Consider the following 20,342-nt stretch of genomic DNA (forward strand, 5'->3'; position numbering starts at 1 on the left):
ACGCGATAAACTATGTGGAACAAAGAAAAGAATAGAGAAGAGCCAAAAGGGAAAATGGCTTGAAAATAAGAATAAAAAAAATTGAGTCGACTAGACCGCCATTTCATCAGTTTTCTCTGTGATCCCAGCAGCGCAAAGTGGAAACTTTGGAATAACTAGCATCCAGGGTAAAATAAAAACATCTTCCATGCCGCGCGTCATATTTAAGATCAAAACCCTCCCCCTCCCCCTCCCCTTCAACCCTTATTTTTTGGGCACCGTGTTTTTTCCCCCGCCTATTATTTAAAAAAAAAGAGAAAGGCCTAAAAAGATTTTCTCATATCAGAGGATAAATATTATTAGGTTTATTTTTAGGTCTTTGCGTTACGTCCCACGTGAATTTATAAAGGTTACAAATACAGCTAACATAGTTCAGAAAATGTAAGCTTAAATTGCTTTTCAAATAATACGTTTCAACCTCGTTTACCGTATTAAAACGATTAGGGTTGACATATTTTATTTTTTATATCAACTGAGACTTGCCTAGGCCTATACTTTGGTTCTTCTTTTTTAACGTCTTTGGGGAAATAAAAATCTCTACTCTCTATTGCGTTTGTGACACCCCCCTCCCCCCTCCTTGACTTCAAAACACAAATGATATTTCTCTAGATTAGGCCTACTTTTTATTATAACGAGTTAGATAAAGAATGAAATAAATTTGTCGGCCGTAAAACACCAGTAGGTTTAAAGCCTATTTATGGTAGACCTCGTAGATCTAAAGATGACGCGCAAATTGGAAATGTAGGCCAAAATAGATCAAAAATGACGTCACATCATTGTGTTTTAGCGCGTTTAAGAATAAATATGGTCAGATTATAAGCTGTGCTAAAGGTATTTAGAAAACGATGCTGTCTAAGCAATAACTATTGAACTATGACCTATATCTGACGAAACTTTTCGCCTATTTCGAGATTTACATACTATACATTCAAGGCCTACTAATAAATTTTCAATTATAGCACAGAACCTGGACTGTTATCTAATATTTAAATGAAAAAGCATTAATCTGACAATTTTCAACACGTTTTCCATAATAAAAAGCTAAAATTAAACTACATTGTAGTATCTTCAAGTCATGATCCACGCGGTCGAGCCAAGGCTTAGCATTTATTAGCTATAATTCTAATTAACTATATATTAAACATAGGGCTTTTACGGCCTCTATTTTGGAATTCTTCCTAATTAAATACCTAAACCTAAACTAAGGCTTAGTAATTAAAAAAATACTTCTACTTTTAAAAGGAAATCACAAAGCAACGTGCCCGATATGTGGCACCGACTTGAACAAAGCCGAAATGGCGCAATGCCAATTAGCACCATGACGCTACCAAGCGGGGGAGAAAACAGGCGGGACTTTTTCACGCGCGGAAAAAATTGGCGGGACATATTTTAAGCGCGGAAAAAACGTTTCCCAGCGACTCCTAGCGAATGATGTATTTTTATTATTGGCGGACTTTGGTAATTTATTTAATTTTCAATATTTCTTTATAAATAAAAAGTTTCGAGAGTATAAAACTCGTACGGAGAGGTTTGTTTATTGACATTATGTTTTTCACTGCAGCTTTTACAGTATAAATAGAAGCGAGGTTCTTGTATTTTCATTTAGTTTTTTTTTTCCAAGGGTAAAATTACACTAAATCCGACACGGTACAAGAAAGCATACATTTTTTTGGAAGTTAAAAAGGGGGCGCGATTAAAAAAAAATTTAACAAAATAAGAAATATATTTAATTATATCGTTAACATATATATATATATATATGTTTCTTAATACGAGACGTCGTGTGTTATGTTTTTTGATACGCCTTATTTTATCTATTAAATGTATTTCTTTCATTTACATATTTTTAATAAAGTTCTGTTTGTCTTCCAACGCGTACACTGAGTGATGTAGAAAAAATAGGTTTAAGTTACACGAAAGTAATTTTTTTCCTTATTTCGTATTTAATATATTCTTTTTTTCTTTTTTTGGCGTTTTTTTTTTTCTTTTTCTTTGTGTTAGCGTGACCATGAAATTTAAATCCCATCTTTTAAACTTGTAAGGAATTAATCATGATCATCTTGATCATATATAATTTGGTTTGGACTTAACATTAAACGCAACCACACTAATAATTTAAAAAGAATCTTGATTTAAAAAAAAAAATTGATAACTATTAAAAAATATATAGATTTTAAATTAAGTACCGCTTAATTAGTTTTGAGCGCCAGTTTTAAATTTAAGATTTCAAGCGTAACGAAACAAAAATTAATAAAATAATAATAATAATAATAATGGCGATTATTAATTAAATCACTTGGTTAATTAATATTTAACAAAAGAAATGAACTAAATTTACATAATACGTAAAAAGAAAAAGATTAATTTTTAATTCTTTGGGAACGCAGGGTGACTAGACAGCAGCTGTAATCGGATCCACCAATAATAGGAGTGCTTACTTTGGTAAACCACAGAGACGATACCATTGTTTCTATATTTTATCACCTTATGTATATTTACAGGTACTTATTTACATAAAAAATGCGTCACTACTCTAACATCCTTTTTAATTTCGAAAAAAAATCAAGCCTCTCATTCAAATTTATTCAATTCCGAATTTTTGATATATTTTCATCTCCCGTTTCATTTGAGCTTTTTGTTTGTTTCTTTCAAATTTCTCGTCTTTGCTTTTCATTAATTAATAATGACTTAAATTTTCTTTTTAAGAAGGTAATTGTTAAAAGCTAATTTAATTATTAATCAAGCTAAGAAGAGGCCTCCACTTTCGTAAGTTACTAAATTAATTCAGCAGAATTAAAGTTACTAGCAAATAAAAATTGAAATTACTCAAAATAACTCAAGAGTATTTTATATTTCTTTGAAAAAGAAAAATAAAATAACTCTCAATTTTAGTGTGGTTTTTATTCAACGCGTCCCTGACTCCCTTATAACGTGGTCCCCTTTTTATATTTCGAAATTTCGTATCCCTAGGCGATTTAAAATATAAATATAAAAAAAAATATAGGAGGGAGAAAATGAAATTAATTTTGTTTCTGCGAAATTAAAAATTAAATAAGGACAAAAACAATTGAATTTCTTAATCTTCTTTAACTTAAAGAAGAAAGAAAGAAAGAAAGAAAGAAAAGTAAACGGCCCCCAATAAAGCATCGGACAAACTTAAATAAAAAACTGTTCTTTTTTTCATATTTATGAAAACATAACAATTCTCCGAAATTGTATATTATGACGTATTTCTTTATAATGGCCACTTTTTGCGTGTCTTCGGGTTATAACTGACTTTCTTTTGTTTAATTTCGCTGTTGGAATTAATATTGGCTGCTCCCTCATCCTATTAATATTTACATTCTCGAGAAAACTTACTGAATTTTGTTTGTTTCGGTTTATTTATTTATTTATCTTTTTTTTTTAAATTTTTTTATATATATAAAAAAATTCAAACCCCCCCTCCCTGTGGTGGTTTTTCAATTATAAGGCACGTTTCAGATCACGCCTATGAGCAGTCCTCGGTACAAGCACCATATTATTAAAGTTTTTTTTTTAAAGTATTATTTGTTCATACACGTTTGTCGTACACGGTATATAATTGAATTAAAAATTTCCCAATAGGAAGCCCAGTCGGGGTCAAATTTTTATACTTATGGATTTTGACGACGAAAAGAGGGCGTGGTCAACGAATATTCTCTCCAATAAACATCAAGTTCCGCGTCTACGCGTTTGTAGAAATTCCCTTTTATCGTACGTATTCTTTAGACGAAGTACAACCAGCGTATTTACACTGGATTAAAGGGTTAAATATAGTTCTGTAGACTGCATTAGAGGCACTGAGATATAATAATTTTGGTTTTCTTTTGAAGTTTTCGCGCAAATCGGACGATCTTGAAAACATTTTCGTTCGTTCATTCGGTAATATAAAATGCTTCATTTTTTTATTCTCTCTCTTCTTTGGGCGGACTTTATCGCAGGCACCCGGAAATCATAAAGATATCTTTCAATTAAAATTAAAGAATGTATTTTTTTTACGTAAATCTTTCTTCTTCCTCTCCGGAAATTTAATTTTTTGGTTTAATTTCAACACGTCAGTTCGGGTCTCCGTACAAAACATTGTGTTCCGTTGGTTTTTCCTGAGAAAAAGTCAGGTGTAGCCTATTTATTTTTTAGGTTCATTTGTTATATTTAATGAAAGTTCAACAAAGAAAGTAAAAAAAAAAACTGTGAGCAAAGATGTACAGTGAAATTTTCATTTTTCACAATAACGTGGGGTGGTTGATGTACCTAATTTTGGTATTATTTTTCTTTCTCCTTTATCGTTTAATTAATAGTAGCGATGAATTTCTTGTATCTCATTTAAAATAAAGAATTTGAAATCTTCCTTTTTTTTGTATATAATTTTTTTTCTTCTTTTTACGGGGCTTCTTTAATATCAAGATATGTAAAAAAGATTTTTTTAATTTTCTTTACCACTCGTTCACTTGGTAATTAAATTTGTTCGTTTGGTTTCGATTATTTATAATAATTCAGAACAAAGTTTACGAATAAATCTTGTGGAGTCCAAAATGTTCGATTAATAATTAGTTTTTTTTTTCTCTTCCATTTCAAATTAATTAAGGTTCATTATCGACCGAAGGGAAATTCCGAGGATGATAAAAATAAACCTTATTCTCACGCACTTATACCCGTTCACTCGAAATAACGCGAAATATATTTAAGACGTCAGATATTTCTCATTCGTTTTCGTGTCCCAAAGGCAATTATTATTTTCGGTTTGCACACGTAGTGTTGTTTTTTGGTATAATTCGTCGATTTGACTATTATATAAATTTCTTTTTTTTTTCTAAAGTGATTTATAGGCGGGAGGCTAAACGAGATGTCCGTCCATCTCTTCGGGTATAATACCGTCCGGATGTTGCGTCACCACCATCACGTGATTGCCAACGTTCGGCGAATGAATGGGCGATCCGTGGTGATTGTTCGGGTTGAAAGTGCTCAGTACGGGTTGCTGAGACAAATGGTTATTCCGCGTTCCCGCGGGACTAACCGGGAAAGGAATGTATCTAGCGTCCGGAGACACGTTGTAATGAACGTCAGCCGCTCCACTCGCCGATGTCCGGCCCGGCGGAGGAGGAGGATATCCCATCTTGCCGTAAGTCTGTGGCCAGAAAGAAAAACCCGTTCGCCATTAAAGGAAAAACCTCCGAAAGAAAAGACCGACCCAAATTCAAGCCCGGTCACACTATACTAAGACCTTCCCTTCCACCCAATCAATTTGAAATTGTTCAATTATCGACGAGGATGTAAGACTAAGTAACCAACAAATTCGTCTACCATACGCGTAACCTAACTTGGTACCAAGATTAGCCACTAAATACCCCAAGTTTTATTTATCATAGTGCGAAAGGGGCTTGGACGGAGTAAGGGTTAGGAAAGAGAGACTCTTTCTTTCGACTTACGGGGTAATTATTCGTGGAGCCGTTGACGTTGTTCTCCAGGCTTTGGTTATAGACGTTCCTTCTGACGGCTTCGACGTAGAAACCATCGTCGACGGGGGGAATCCCCCGATGGCGTTCTTTGGGACTGCGGTTGAGCGAGGATATCACTGCGAACGAAATGGGTTGCGCGTCAATAGCTGCGAAATAGGTTTAAAAATAACGAGCCAGAAATAAGCTCTTCGTGCTTGCGAAGATTTCTCGGAGGAAAACTTAGCTACTCTGTTGGTTGGTTCTTTGGTATAAGAGGAAGTGGAAAAGGGGGAGGGAGGAAATAGTCGGAAGAGACGGGTACGTAGACCGGAAAACTTAGCTACTCTGTTGGTTGGTTCTTTGGTATAAGAGGAAGTGGAAAAGGGGGAGGGAGGAAATAGTCGGAAGAGACGGGTACGTAGACCGGGAAGATGGTAAAGAAACACGAGTAGAGATAGAGAGGAAGATAAAGACGGGAGGAGGGAAAAGATAAAGAAAAGAGGATTGGTGGAAGATGTTGGAAAAGGGTTTCTGCTACTAACCTTCTTCGGCATATCTGTAGGGAGAATATTGGGCAATGTTCCCGTCAGGAATGTAGACTCCGTCTCCTTGATCGATTAGATAAGTCGAAGCCGCTGGTTTTCCCGGTTCCTCCTATGGGGAAACAAAAACACACCAGACGGAAACCACGAAATGAATAAATCGTACCAATTTTTCCCATCAAAGATACAAATTAAATTATTTTAAAACAAAATAAAACGATGTCTCAAACCGCGCTATTTGATACTGTGTTAGTTATTAGACAGATTCAAAGTTGGAAGCGTAAGAAGGGAAAGCAAACATATAGGCTGAATATCACTAATGCTATTTCAACCGAATGAATGAATGAATGGTTTATTGACCCTTTTGATTACAAATCCCTTTTGGAACAGGGAGGAACCCTCTAACGTGGGTTCACAGGTCCGAAAATAACCGGCGCCTGTAGAAATGTTTTACCCGCGGAGCATCGCTGTTCAGGGACAAGCCGCAATTAAGGGTTAACTTATAGATTCCGGGAACTTAACCAATAGGTCAAACGTAAGACGAAGGAAGAATAAAACCACAGGAAAAGTGACATAGATTTTATATAGGTTGAAATATTTGAGATATAGTCTAAGAGGTACTAGAGAGAGAGAGAGAATTTTGAATGATCTTGGAGTGATCTCTTCCGGGTTTGTTTACCCGTTTTGAAAATATATACTCAAAAGGTTCTCGGAGAGAAAAGAGAGTTACACACGTCGACGGCCGACGGCTATGAAATATTTATGACCAAAACGATAAGAGGGATTTAAAAAAGTGTATATATATATATATATATTGGACGCGGGGGTTAAACGTGTTAAAGTATTGATAAGAAAACTTTACAATTTTTCCCCTCCTTCACTTGATGTATAAGGTCAAAGGAAAGTGTGACGCTGGGAGCGCAGCTCTAAAGTTATATATGTATAGAGAAATAGGAAAACGATAGCGTGCCAGACGAGAAATAAATATAGAGTATCAAATGCTGGGATGATCACCTTCTTTCTTACCGAATAACCTCCGGTGCTATGTCCGTCCGAATAAGCCTCGCTCTTTTCCGATGTGGAGCTTAAGGTTTCGCCGTTGACAGTTTCGTTATAACTGCTTGGCGCGTACATTTCGATAGTGGCTGCTTTGCTGCTGGACTGGTCGCTTTCTGTTTACGAAATAATACAAAATAAGATGGTTCAGTATTCATCCTGATTTCAAAACAGTATTACTGAAAAAAACAAAAAAATCTTTGACGATTTTTAAGAAATAATAAAAATATGAATTCCTTAGTTTGTCTCTTAAGGAAGTAAAGATTCCAGACATAACAACGACATTTTTTTTTCAAAACTAAAACTGTTCAAATTTGACCTATTTCGCACTTTCCATCGTTCAAAAGCAATATAGTACTGACTATAAATTGTACTGAACCATAATTTTATATCGCATATATATATTTTAAAGAAACCCTAAAAATCGTCAAAGACGAATGACCTATATGGAAAAGAAAAAAACACCTACAAAGACTCCTATACATCAACAACAAAACTGGTATAAGAGAAACACACCGGAACTACGTTAAAAACGTGCTATGGAAAATAAATAAAAACTTACTTGTGCAGAGCTTTGCCAGCCTACGTAACACTTAGCAGCGTGCGTGTTAAAAAAGAAAGAAGGAAAATGGGACACGGGAAGGTAGAGAGAGAGAGAAAAATGAAGAAAAAAGATGGAGGCATAAAAATAAGCACCAGCGCGACTAGAACCCTTAGAGAAGTGTTAGTTTCAGCGGGAAAATATATTCAATTCTCCCCTGAAAATTTATAGGGTTAACCCCTCAAGTTCAAAGGTTAAACGGCAGGCAAGCAACTCTGGTAGTAAGTGTTAAATTTTCGAGGGAGATTTGAAATAATTCATGTCACGGTGTTAGTATATATAAACCAAGAAAAGGTGTTAGTGATATAACCTAACACGTTAGGCTTAAGATTGTTGTTTTTTAAGACAAAAAACTTTTTATAACAACTCCCACGACGCGACGCGGTAAATAAAAGAGAGTGAATGTACTAGCGGACTATATGAGGGAGTCGTATAGTGTAAAGATAGTTTTTTATGGCTACAGAAACCCTCCCCGAAGCTTTCATTCTCTTTTCGTAAATCGTCAGGCGTTGAAAAGAAAAGTGTCCGGGGGCCGCGTTGTTGCGGTCGGTCAGTCGAGGAAAGAATACGGTTTCTCTTACCTTCTTCGAGCCTTTTTTTCCTGCGTTTGCGGACGAAGCAGATGACCAAAATGACGTTGAGAATCAAGAGCAAGCTTCCGACGACTGATACACTAATGATGATGATCCGCGGAATTTCTCCTTTGCCAGAGAGCACTTCCGTGATCACCCTCTCCGTCTCGGTCACTGGACGTTCCGCTGCCAAAGAGAAAAAATAACGAGACAATTCTTTTACACTGTACCGGACAGTTGGCGGAACCTTCTTTATGTAGAAAACAAAACAAAAAGAAAAAACCGGGTCGCGCGCGTTAATGTTACAGTTAGTCCACGCTAGCTACCAATGTCTAGCCCTCATTCACCGAAATTACCAATCTTTATGACCAGCGCTTTATCACGAATAAAAGGACAAACGGAAAGTTGGAAACAAACAATCAACTATAGAACTAAATAGTTCCGATATCAAGTTTTGTCCAATTCTTTATGATCTAGTGGACAAGAATTATCCTAATCCGGCCACCATGGATGAAATAAGTTAAAGCGGGGCTCTGAATTACTAGATAAACAGTGCCACCATCACCTCGACCGAATTCACCGGGGCATGGTGGACAATGTATAGGCATACACGTATCGGGGTTCTCTTCTCAACTTTCATCACCCCAAAAAGATTTCTAAAAATAAACAGAGGTTGAATAGGGGAGTTTGTCAATGTTTTTTATATCTAACTAGACTAGACGAAAGGTCGGGAAGCTTTGGTCCACCCATTAGATAAGAGCATTGATCGGTTTTTGGCTGGGGTCGAGCGCGTTGATGGCCCTGAACGGCCCAGTGTGTTCAAAAGCGGAAGAGAGCGACACAGTGGGACATTTGACATTGCCTTTTAACCGAACGGAAGCAACGAATTTAAAGCCCTTTCTTTCTGATCCAAATCGTTTGTTGACCCATTTCGCTAGGTTAACATATCACCCTACAACTCCACTCCTATTCCACTGGTTTGTTTTTGCGAACAATCCTTGGTGGTCTTTTTAATTTTACTCTCCTTGATATAAAGAGGTTTAAATGAGCCCGAGAGTTTATTGAATTCATATCAAGAATATTGAAGACATCGTAAAAAGTTCAAGAGATAATTGCACGCTACAGTTTTTATACCTTTCAACATTTGATTCATTAAATCGTGAGGAATGATTCGATTCAAAATTCATAGGACAGTTTGATAAATTCATTACGATTCGAAAAGGTCAAGCGCCGAGGCTGAATAAACTTGAAAAGGTTAAAGAGAGTCTAACTCTTAAAAAAGGACATCTTTGGAAAAATTGCTTAGATTTCGAAGAACTTAGGTTCTTAAGAAGAAGAAGAAGAAACTTCTATACAGAAGTCGTGAAGGAAATTGCTTATTTATCTTTCACTCTTAGAAAGTCCCGTCCCATCCCTCGCCTCCTCTTTTACGGTATAATGGCCTGGAGAGTAATCGAGACGCGAACTGAATTTTCAAACACCAGCGGGCGAGCGCAGTGTGAAGTAAATAGGGCTCAATAAATAGCTCCATAGAAAGATACGACGACGAAGTTTTAAGTGTAAAATGTTTTTTTTACCCGAAGTTCTCGCTTTGATGATTTCTTTCGTATAGTTTCCTTCTCCCAAGGAGTTGAAGGCCATCAGGCTGAACATGTATTCGGTGTCCAATTCGAGACCGGTCAAAGTGTACGTACTCTCGTTGCTATATTTGATATCTTGATAACTGTACGAATTCGAATTGACTTTCTTGAAACGAACTCGGAAAGATTGCTGGAGTCCTCCGTCGAAACCGGGTACCCAATCCATAATAACGCTGTTGTAGGTGACGTTCAAAATTCGGAAAGAGACTGGTGGATCAGGGTGAGCTGAAATGATAAAGAGAGAAATTATTTATCAGCTGGAGGAACGGTGTTACGACTGACAGATCGTTAGGAGATGAATATTTTCGCATTCTTCCACGAATGGTCAATCATAGTACTGAATTACACATTTGGTATACAATAGAAAACCGGCTAAGTGACCTAGCGAAATGTGTTTTGGGAAAGTTGTACAAAATTCTGGGGAAATACTTACTGGTGCCCGAAAGAGTTATTTTGTTGCTGTCAAAGCCGAGCTCATTTCGAGCGACGCATTCGTAAATTCCGTAGTCTTTCGATTTGACGTCTTTGACGGTGAGAACGCCTTCCCAGATGACCGAATCCTTTTGAGTCGTTTCGTTGGTATATTTGGTCGGGTGAGTGCTTTCGCTAATGATTCCTCCCTGCCGGTACCACGTGAACGTCACATTGGGGGCTCCAGTAGCGCTGCAAGTAATTTTAGCGTCCGACCCGGCTTCGCTCGCCGCTTTATCAAACTGGGGCAAGTTTCTAATGGACGGTTTGTCTGCCGAAAATAAGAAAAAAAAAACATTTCCCAAGAATAAGAAACTGAGAAGCGTGAGAAAGCTCCCAAAATAATGGTTGGTTGCGACTCTATGGTCAGGCTTTCTACCATGAACCAAGAATGCTATAGAGGATTCAACATCCATAACGCCAAAACCACAACTTAGCTGGGCTAACCTCGCAAACACCTCCTGAAATAATACTCCTCTACGGTATTCTTGATTGACGGTACCACCATTACCGACTTATTCCAGAAATGGCGCGTTCGACTATACGATTCATTGACACAGTTTTTGATTAATCCGTGGCCTGGTCAGCGCGATGTTTGTTGTTTATTTTGCCCCCCCCCTCTCGTGCTCTTGTACTGCCAAAATCAGCAGCCCTAAATTCCCCAAGCTCTTATTTTTGTACCTCGGCCGGAGAGGGTTACAGGAATCAGGGATAAGGTACGTGGCGGGTAAGATGCTTCGGATCCTTTATATTTATCGAAGAAGAAGAAGAATCATATTGATCACCGTTGGACATCCCCGAAGTAACAATCGATTCAGAACCGAGAAAAATACATACCAAGGCCCGAATTCTTGGGTCTAGGTAGGTAGTACAATACAGTATCAATCCCCCATCACCCAAAACCCTTTCTTGGAAGCTAGCTATCTCCTATCTTCAACAAAAACTAAATAAAAACGGACAATGGAGAGTGAGAGAGATTCTCCAAAGTATTCTTATAGACCCTTCAATGTGTTCGCCGGATTAGATGTAACGCGTTTCAAGCTACATGGAGTTTGTTTTCCATGGGCCCAATTACCCGCTTTCTCTACCCTTTAACCGTTGTTTCATGGTCAGTTAACAGTCGAACAGACTGTTGGAATAGCGCTAGAATCTCATCCATCTTCGGTAGGCCTATTTCAGTTTCTCTTCCTTCCACAAATTGTGAAAAATTGTTTAAGTTTTTATTGAAGAATAAATTCAAGAAGAGTCTGCGTCTGATAGCTCAAATAATACCAGATCCACCCACATTTCCTAGAGTCCAGCGTCCCAGGACTGTGATGGAGAACCCCTTAGCGTCCTTCATACTCAATAAGGACGGAGGGAGTCTCAAATGTATCTTTTTTGCATTCGGAAAAATAAACAATTTATATTCAAAGAAGCTTCCAGTCGCCTTAAAACAAGATATAACAAATTTCTTGTCGACATTGTACAGAAACACTTATCCCTCTGTTGAGATAAATACCCTTTCACGCGAAAGGGTCAAAAGGAATCCTTTATCATGTATTATGTACGAATAGGGTTTAGGGAGCCTTCTATTTTGGGTCTACCAAGGAATAATAAATGACGCTTCAAGAGTTACGCTAGTCCTTGTCTAATGTAAAAATCCTCATCGCTAAGTCTTTGGGTTTCGATAAAGAATGGATAAACAAACCTTGATCTTCTATACCCCAAAATCGTATTAATCTAGTAGCTTACTAATTTAGTTTATGACGGTAATAACAAAAAGCACTTACGTTTAACGATTAAAGTAACCGACTTTTCGTCTGATTCCCCAATTCCATTATTAGCGACGCATTTAAAATCCCCGGAATCAGTGGCGGTGACATTGTAGATGGTGAGGAAAGACCTGCCATTCAATTCCTGTTCCGTGGCCCGGGACATGTCAAAACCTTCTCGAACCCACGTCACGGTGTTGTCTTTCCAAGGCAACGCGTCAACGACGCATTCCAAAATAGCCGTACTCCCTTCGTCCACCATTCCTGGACCGCCTACCTCTTCAATTTCAGCCGCGTCTGAAAAAATATGCAATTCATTCGGAAAAGGTTAGGGTCAAGAAGGAAAGAAATCGAGAAGTTAAGATAATAGCGAGTGAGATATCTTACAATGCACTTGTACGAAAATGGTATACTCGCTGATGCCTTCTTCGTTTTTGGCTTTAACCGTGTAGTTTCCCGCGTCAACTTTCTGGGCCCCGCTAATGTTGAGAATCGGGCCGCTGGAGAAAACGTGATTTGAAGAGATATCATTCTGTTCTTGCGTGCTAGTGATGGTTGGCACGTCTTGACCGTTTCGGCTCCAAGTGTAGACGATATCCGACGGATTGGCCAAAACCGTAAGATTGATTACTTTTTGTTTGCCCTCTTCGATAACGATTTCTTTGCCTTCCGTCGAAACTATTTCGGGTTTATCTATGTAGTAGAAAAGTAAGAAGAAAAGAAAGAGAAAAAACAGGGTTAGGAAGATTTCTGTAATAAAATTTCCAATAAAAATAAATTTAAATATTAAGTGGGATAAACGGAATTTTTTTTTCTCATTCTAAATACTAAAACTAACTTAGATATAAAGTTGCCCATAGTAGAAATAGTTCGCATAGGCTTTATTGAGAGAAGAAAATTTACTGGCTCGGAACCAACCTGTTAAACGGGTCAGTTATCGTTCAAATGACGTCTTTACCCATCTTTTCCCCATAATGCGCTTGCAACATAGTAAGACTTACTGCGGAGTGATACTCATGGAGAATTTGCGTAAGCATACACGAACTTAGTTTGCGGTTAAGGCTGTCGAACCTATCGAACCCTTTACCTATATCTAATATATAATAAAAGGGGATCTAAACCATCTAGGAAGAAATTTCTAGGATGAATTGGGAGGCTCAAGAGGAGTAGAGGATGATAAAACTAGTTATATATTTATAAAGAAGTTCAATCGAAAGATGAGAGTGTGTGTGAGAGAGGAAATTCCTCAGAGTGAAAAATTGAAAATCGCGCCAAGCCTCGCGTCAATCGAATCCGACAAAATATAATCGAAAAGTCGCGAACCGAAAAATTTGTCTGGAACAAAAGAAAAAAGAAAAGCCATAAGAAGAAGACGCAAGGAAGAGAGGATGCGACCGAATTTAAGGGAATGGGACGACGCGACCGCTCTTCTACCAAGTGGAAGAAAATTTTGAAAGAAGAGATAAGACTCCCAAAGTCCCGCGAATGCGTTGGACTAAGAACCCGTTCAAACACCCCATGAATACATGAGCTTTAAACTACACTTCTGAAAATTACGGTCAAAGCGCCACTTGCTCGGGCTTTGGCACAGTAATCAAAAATTCGCTCAAGAGGTTTAGAGCCATTCAGTCAAGAAAAGCTCCGAACTTCAATATTCTTAGGAAAATTCCACGAGTTCTTGTAGGAAAACTCGTATGTAGAAAACTTCAAGGCGAATTCGCCCCAACGCGCCCAGTTCAGGAGGAAATCTAATTTCACCGCCTAGAAAATGTATTTTGGAAAAGAGTGGGGGTGGTAGGTATATAGAGAAGTCTTATCGGGTCCTAATACATATTTAGAAGAGGGTTGGCTAGGGTTATAGACGGCGGGACTGTTCAAGGTGGGTCGGTGGATGGGTAGGGGACGCGTCTACTGAATTAATACGAGATACTTGAAGAAGGGGACATCTTTTCGGCGTTACCGAACCTTAACCAGAAATGTCCTTCTATACACTACGACACCACAATCCCCGAATACTCCAGTACGCGTCAGGCAAATTTAAAGCATAGGGGAATGATGACGCCTTGCCATGGTGCGGTAAACAATGAGATTATCTCCCCACACAGAGACTGAAACGTCTGCTACATGTTGGCTACGGAAGTTACCAGGAGAAACGTAATTTACGACTCAATTTCTAAAGATTTCTTTTATATAGAAAATGGTATCGCAAAAAAGGGCGGTAGTAAATTCATTACTGAATGGCTAAGGACTTTTTCAAGGAATATATAGGTATTTAAGATTAAAACTGTACTGTATGACAATATTTTTGCGTATAAAAAGGTTGCTTCCCATTAATCTACATTCCTTCCTCAGACTATTTTGGCGTGTCCATTGAAATGAAGTCAAAATGGAGGTACCAAATACATCTCGTACTTTAAATAGCTTCCCCGGCGTTTCTTCCCATTGTTTCAAATTCGGCGGACAGACTACTTTTTAAACGCGTCTCTTTTCCTCTAGCGGAAAGTCAACTTTTATGGATTTCATTTTTAGCTGATGGGAAAGTTTGGCTTTACTCTGCACTCCGCCTTTTTCGAAATTTTTAATGTTTTTTTTTTACGTTGACAACTTTAAGAACTTAAATCGCGTTAAGGAAAAAATTACTTCCGCGTCTGAGGAGAAAATTAAAAAAAGAGAGAGAGCTTTGAGGAAAATTACAATACGGAGAGAAAATGGTGGAAGGGCTTGAAAAATAGTCTATTCTTTGGAATGCAAATGGTAAAATGTTATAAGAATGTTTCCGGTTTTGGGCCTTATCGTGGGTATACGTATAGAATAAATAATAACGTTATTATAATTGTTATTCATTACGCGAAATTATTGTCTATTACGCCACTAGAGTTTCAATAAAAGTACTGGCTACTTACAGTAAACGCTAAGAGTAATGGCATCATGGACACTCAATTGCAGAACGTGGTTAGCGGCTTGACACGTGTAGACGGCTCCATCATCGGCGGCGGTGATGTTAAGCTGTAAAACATTGTGAGTGACTTTGCCACCAAAGAGTCCATCTTGAAGTTTCTCGTGCACGGACTTGGTCTGGATGAAGCCGTCACGCCACCAAGAGATCTCGGAGGCTGGGTTGCTGCTGTCCGAGTCACACGTTAGAGTAACCTAGCGGAAAGTAAAAACATTGAGTCCGACGGACGTTGTAGTTTCTGATTGAGAGTAAGCGTAGTTCACGATAAGTAAAGAAAAAAATATATAAACGGTGGCAGGGTTCCCGAATCAATCAAATTATCAAGGAGCGCGTAAAACATTACCCAACCCCCTGCCAAATGACCAGTTTTTTTTTACGGGGACAGGCGTTTACACGGACACTCGACGTCTAGCGCGTCTAGTATGACACAAAAATCGAGTCCACTTAAGGAAGCTTTCCTCACAAAGGCTGCGAGGCCTTTGAAGTGACGCGATACAATCAAGAAAATGGTCCCATTGATCCTGATATCAAAAATACATCACTCGTAGTAAAACGAGACACGTCATATCCCATTTTTAACTGGACTTTAAGGTTTCTTTTACCATAAATGGAAGGTTCAAATAGGGTTTTTAGAACATTGACAAGAGGGAGAGTTGACCTCATATGATATCATATTTTAAACGCATGAAAAATTCTCACCGTTTGACCGGCTTTGGGTTTCTTTGGTTCCATTTTGATCGTTACAGCGGACGGAGGAACTAAATGATCATTTTATATTAATTAATACGTAAAGATTTCATGGCTGAAATATATATTTTGTTCTTACAATTGACCGTGAGTTTAATTCTAGCGGTCAAGGGTGAGGGCGTGGCCGAACTGGACGCTTCGCAAACGTACTCCACTCCATTGTCGTTTTTGTCCGAGATAATGGCCAATTCACTCGTCACCACGTTATTATTGGTACTGACTGAAGATTTTATCTAAAATAACGAAACCAAGAAAAAAAATTGGTTTGTCACGTTCAGATTTCCCAAAGGATATAGTTAAAGTAAAAGAAAAGTATAAAAATCCGTATTGGAATCTCTCTAAAGCGATTTCGAAGATTTGGTAAGAAGTAGGCATTCGGGTCCAAGAAATTCACCTGGGAAAACTGGAAAAAGTAGGTCTGATTCGAATTTACCCCCCAAACTATTTTCATTTCAATACAAATTTACATTAAATAACCTTCCATGCTATTTTCGTCTTCATGGAAAACACGGAATGGGGTGGAAAACCCAGAAAAAAATTATTTCACCTCACGACCTCGAAAGATATTTCGGGCTTTCCACTCTCCGAGAAAAAATATTTTATACTCAAAAAAAGAGAGAGAGAATAGAAAAGAAAATTCAAAATTTTGTGGAAATAAGCCTGGATGAGAGTCCGGCAAAACGCGCGCGCCGTAGATTTTATTTGCATAGCCCGAACTAACATTCTACTTTACAATGGAAAAGTATATTTTCTTCAATAGAAAAATTCACGAATTCCACCCTTCCAACGTTATAAGGGCGGCAAAGGCATTCGCTTAAGATTTTTACCGAGGAGTTTCGTGATGGCAAGACGCGGGAAACATTGATATTTAAATACATCGATAGAAAGTCAACGGCGAGGAAAAGAGCGAATAAGCAAACAAATCGGAATAAGAAAACGGAGAAAAATGTAATATCGGAATTTTCTACCCCCCCCTCTCCCCTTTCCCTCTTTCCCGCTCTTCCTCTCCTATTTCCCTACTATAAGTCTTTCAGTTCTCCTTCGTACTCTTTAGAGTTGGGCACACTTCCTCCTCCACCATTTTGCCTACTTCCCTTCAACTTCCTTTTATTCCGGGGCAAAAATCGATGGTGCCCTAACTTCCTTCGAATGCCAGGGCGACCCTTTTCCCTTATAGAAATATTTCGAGGTTTTTCCTTTCCCCTTTATGTGTCCTTTTACATTTCTATATTTTCCCCTCAAAATGGTTCCGCAGATAAAGATGACGAAATAGGACTAATAGGCTTCAAATTACTGAATAACACCGGACGAAAAATAACGTGAAAACGAACTATGTTTCCCATTTACAACTCCAGAACGCTAAGAAAGAGTTTTCAAGTTTTGAACTGGAAACGCCCCCTTGGATATTATAAAATAAGCCAAAACATAACTAGATTAAATATTTCTACGTTAAATATAATTTTATGACTTTTCTGGATTATTTAATATTCCATAAGAAGCTTATCTCTTTAGAATATAAGTTATAATTAAATTTCGAAATAGAAAATCTTGTAATTTTACTCCCGAAATAGTTTTGAATAAAGATGATAACACGCGTGGAAGAGGCTGAAAGAAAATTCCGCAAGTCTAGTAGGCCTATATAATATTTCTCTTCTTTGTACCGAACTAATATTAAAATCCACCCAACGGATTAAAATATAGGGAAAAAAATATAAGTACCTCAACGTTATTCTTTTTCCATTTCAAAGTCGGTAGTGGATTTCCTCCGTGCGTCACGCAATTTATTCTTTGAAGATTACCTGCTCGAATAGACGTACCTGCCGTGTATCCAAATATACTAGGCGGATCGGGTGGATCTAAGGAAAAAATAATTTGCGAGAAAAAGAAAATGAAATAACGTAAACAAAACAGTATAGACATTTTCATATTAAAATATAAATAATTCTAAAAACTTACATAGAATACTTAGAACGTGAGTTTCCACTATGGCGTCGCTAAGTTGCTGATTCACAGCGTAACAAGAAAACATTTTCATATTCCTTTCCTATAAAAAATTAAATTAAAAATAATTTAAATTACTCTAGGTGTTCATTTAAGCCAATTTATTTAGTTTTTAATCTCTCAATTTATAAAATCTGCCGTGATTAATTAAAAAACTAATCGATCGAGGTAATCGATATTCAGAGCGTTTAAAGAATAATAAAAACCACCAAAACCCCGATGAAACTAAAAACGCAAACTTTTATTAAATATTTCTTTTTTATTTTCAACTCTTTAACGAGAACTTTAAAAAGGGTTGGTCATTTGCCTTTCAAAGTAATTTTGGTACTGTCCTGTAAAATATGAGAGAGTATCGATAATTGTCCCACACCTCTGATAACTTAGTATGGAAATTCCGCAGTTCATAAATCAAAAATGAAAAAAGGCGCGAAGCTAAGTCAACAGCGCCTCTCACTTCCAACACACACAGAGAGGATCTAACTCTTTTTAAATTTTATTATAATTGCGGTCATAATTCATGGAAACGTAATTTAATTAGAAAGTCAACGCTTGATAATTCAGTTTATCCACCCACGTATACCCATGAATGTTTTCTACTCTCACAGGAATGTAGGAAAGTACAACCCTCAACAAGTGCACTGCGCTATATTGTTTTAATTAATAAGCAACAAAAAATATTACTGTCTTAAACGAACTTATTCTTAGCAGAATGGTTTTCGTCAATACTTCAGCGCCAGGATAATATAAAGTGGTAGTCTCTATACGAGGTATAAGTTATAAAGACAGCCTCAAGCGTGAGTTATAGTGCAATTCAGTTTTAAGACTATTTCTGGGATATAGAACAAGCCCAAGCTTCATTCTTAATAATATTTCCTAAACTTCAGTTCATAAAAAAAGAGTGAATTAAGTCAGAAAGGGGGATCTAAAGTAAGACTTCAGCCTTTCCGAGCCTTCGACTCTATTCAACATATCTCCCTGAACTTTACGCAAGTCCGAAAAGAGGCTGTTTCGCCGGAGATAAACACAAAACTAAACAATATTTATCGAAAGTCTGAATTTTCCCGAGGCTTAGAAGTAAGGCAGTCTCGTTCCACTTTTAGTCATACTTCCTATTCATATAACATAATCTCGTAAATAAATTATAAATGTTTTATAACCGAGTTTCCCAAAAGGCGAAATTTCGAAATTTGAAATTTTTCAAACTCTTCCCCTACCTCCTTTCGTTTCCAAAGTTTACCCTGGAAACGACAAATTTATAGGCCATATCTTTTATCAAAACCTAAAATTAATCCCATACCGGATGGCAGGTATGTAAGGAAGGCTATTATTTTTAATTTAAACTATGAGGAGATATTTCTGCACGAGGAGGGATTTTAGGTTTAAATATGATTTGAAGTCTGCGATTTTTACAAGCTTTGGACGTTGCCCAATATCCTAAGTGAATTTATTTAAAACCAAGCCTAGGCCTACATTTGGTATTTTATTTTTGCGTAATTTTTGACGTTTGTTACCGTGGTAAAACCCAAGGAGTATTCGCAACGAGTTATTTTGTAACTAAAAGGATAACTTTAAGGTTTCTCATCAGATACTGTACTTCATCCGTATTGATACCGAACGAGCCGCAGAAAGTTTTAAGAGAATTGGGAATAGCAAAAAAAAAAGAGTAAAAAGAGAGTCTTACTGGTGATGGGATGGTCAGAGAGATGGCGGACGAAGTGACCCATCCGCCTTCGGGATCGTTGACAACGGTACTGTTAGCCTTCATGGGTCTTCCGTCAACGACCCAAGAGATTTCCGCCGGCGGATTGCTCCTAGCAGTCACGCACTTCATGTTAACCACATCGCCAGCTTTGGCCTCCGAGGGACCCATAATTGTGACTTTATCGGGGGAAACTGCGATAAAATAAAAAAAGAGAAAATCGAGAGAGCAAAATTACTTTCACCTTCAATACCAATTCGTCGTTATACGTTCCGTTCTGGGGTTTAAAGACCCATTCACACTTGCCAAAGAAAATCATCTATTTTCACTCAACTACCGAATACCAGTGTGAATGCGAATACGACTTTAAATCTTACCATACTTTCGTTCAAAAAAAATTATAAAAATCCATCGAAAACGCATTAGAAAAATTCATTTCTTATCCCTTTTTCTTAACTGGGGGGATGGATATATACCCTAACCAAATTGAAGGATTTTTCTTCGAGACATTTTGAAACGTAAAAAAATTTAGTTTTTAGTGGTGGAGAAAGACGAATGAGGGGGCTTTTTGGAACGAATTTGCAAAGAGATAGTTCAAACGGTCGTTACTAGCGACTTAAAAATCCTGTCTAAATTATAGGCTTACCATTAACCCCGCGAGGTTTCAACTGGGTGGAAGAAATTTGAAAAGAAAATTGAGAGTAAAAGGAATCAATAAAGAGTAATAATATTAAGACGTTCGCTAAAGCTTTTTCTTTTTTCACTCAAAGTTCCTTTTGTTTTTCAACGAATGTAGCGAGAATCTTTG

At 37.5% G+C, this 20,342-nt stretch overlaps 1 protein-coding gene across 5 annotated transcripts in view; it reads right to left on the reverse strand.

Annotated features, from left to right (window-relative positions):
• Positions 1-1,538: 1,538 nt before the first annotated feature.
• LOC149661984 (nephrin-like) overlaps positions 1,539-20,342 on the reverse strand; it is a 168,474-nt gene continuing 149,670 nt past the window's right edge. For 2 of the 5 annotated variants that reach the window (XM_089843570.1, XM_089843566.1), the window contains exons 8-22: positions 19,517-19,728; positions 17,791-17,878; positions 17,554-17,690; positions 15,914-16,067; positions 15,787-15,845; positions 15,035-15,281; positions 12,519-12,824; positions 12,150-12,428; positions 10,340-10,648; positions 9,844-10,131; positions 8,276-8,452; positions 7,052-7,209; positions 6,038-6,149; positions 5,487-5,662; positions 1,539-5,185 (exon numbers count right to left, since the gene is read on the reverse strand). In XM_089843570.1, the coding sequence (XP_089699696.1) occupies positions 4,895-5,185; positions 5,487-5,662; positions 6,038-6,149; positions 7,052-7,209; positions 8,276-8,452; positions 9,844-10,131; positions 10,340-10,648; positions 12,150-12,428; positions 12,519-12,824; positions 15,035-15,281; positions 15,787-15,845; positions 15,914-16,067; positions 17,554-17,690; positions 17,791-17,878; positions 19,517-19,728 (2,993 nt within the window). In that variant the 3' untranslated portion in view covers positions 1,539-4,894. The remainder of the gene's footprint in view (positions 5,186-5,486; positions 5,663-6,037; positions 6,150-7,051; positions 7,210-8,275; positions 8,453-9,843; positions 10,132-10,339; positions 10,649-12,149; positions 12,429-12,518; positions 12,825-15,034; positions 15,282-15,786; positions 15,846-15,913; positions 16,068-17,553; positions 17,691-17,790; positions 17,879-19,516; positions 19,729-20,342) is intronic. The other 3 variants (XM_089843568.1, XM_089843567.1, XM_089843569.1) reach the window with 3 other exon arrangements.

Source organism: Phalangium opilio, unplaced genomic scaffold (genome assembly GCF_054372755.1).
Source record: "Phalangium opilio isolate 3A_F unplaced genomic scaffold, DU_Popi_V2 ptg000070l_1, whole genome shotgun sequence".
Lineage (NCBI taxonomy): Eukaryota > Metazoa > Arthropoda > Arachnida > Opiliones > Phalangiidae > Phalangium > Phalangium opilio.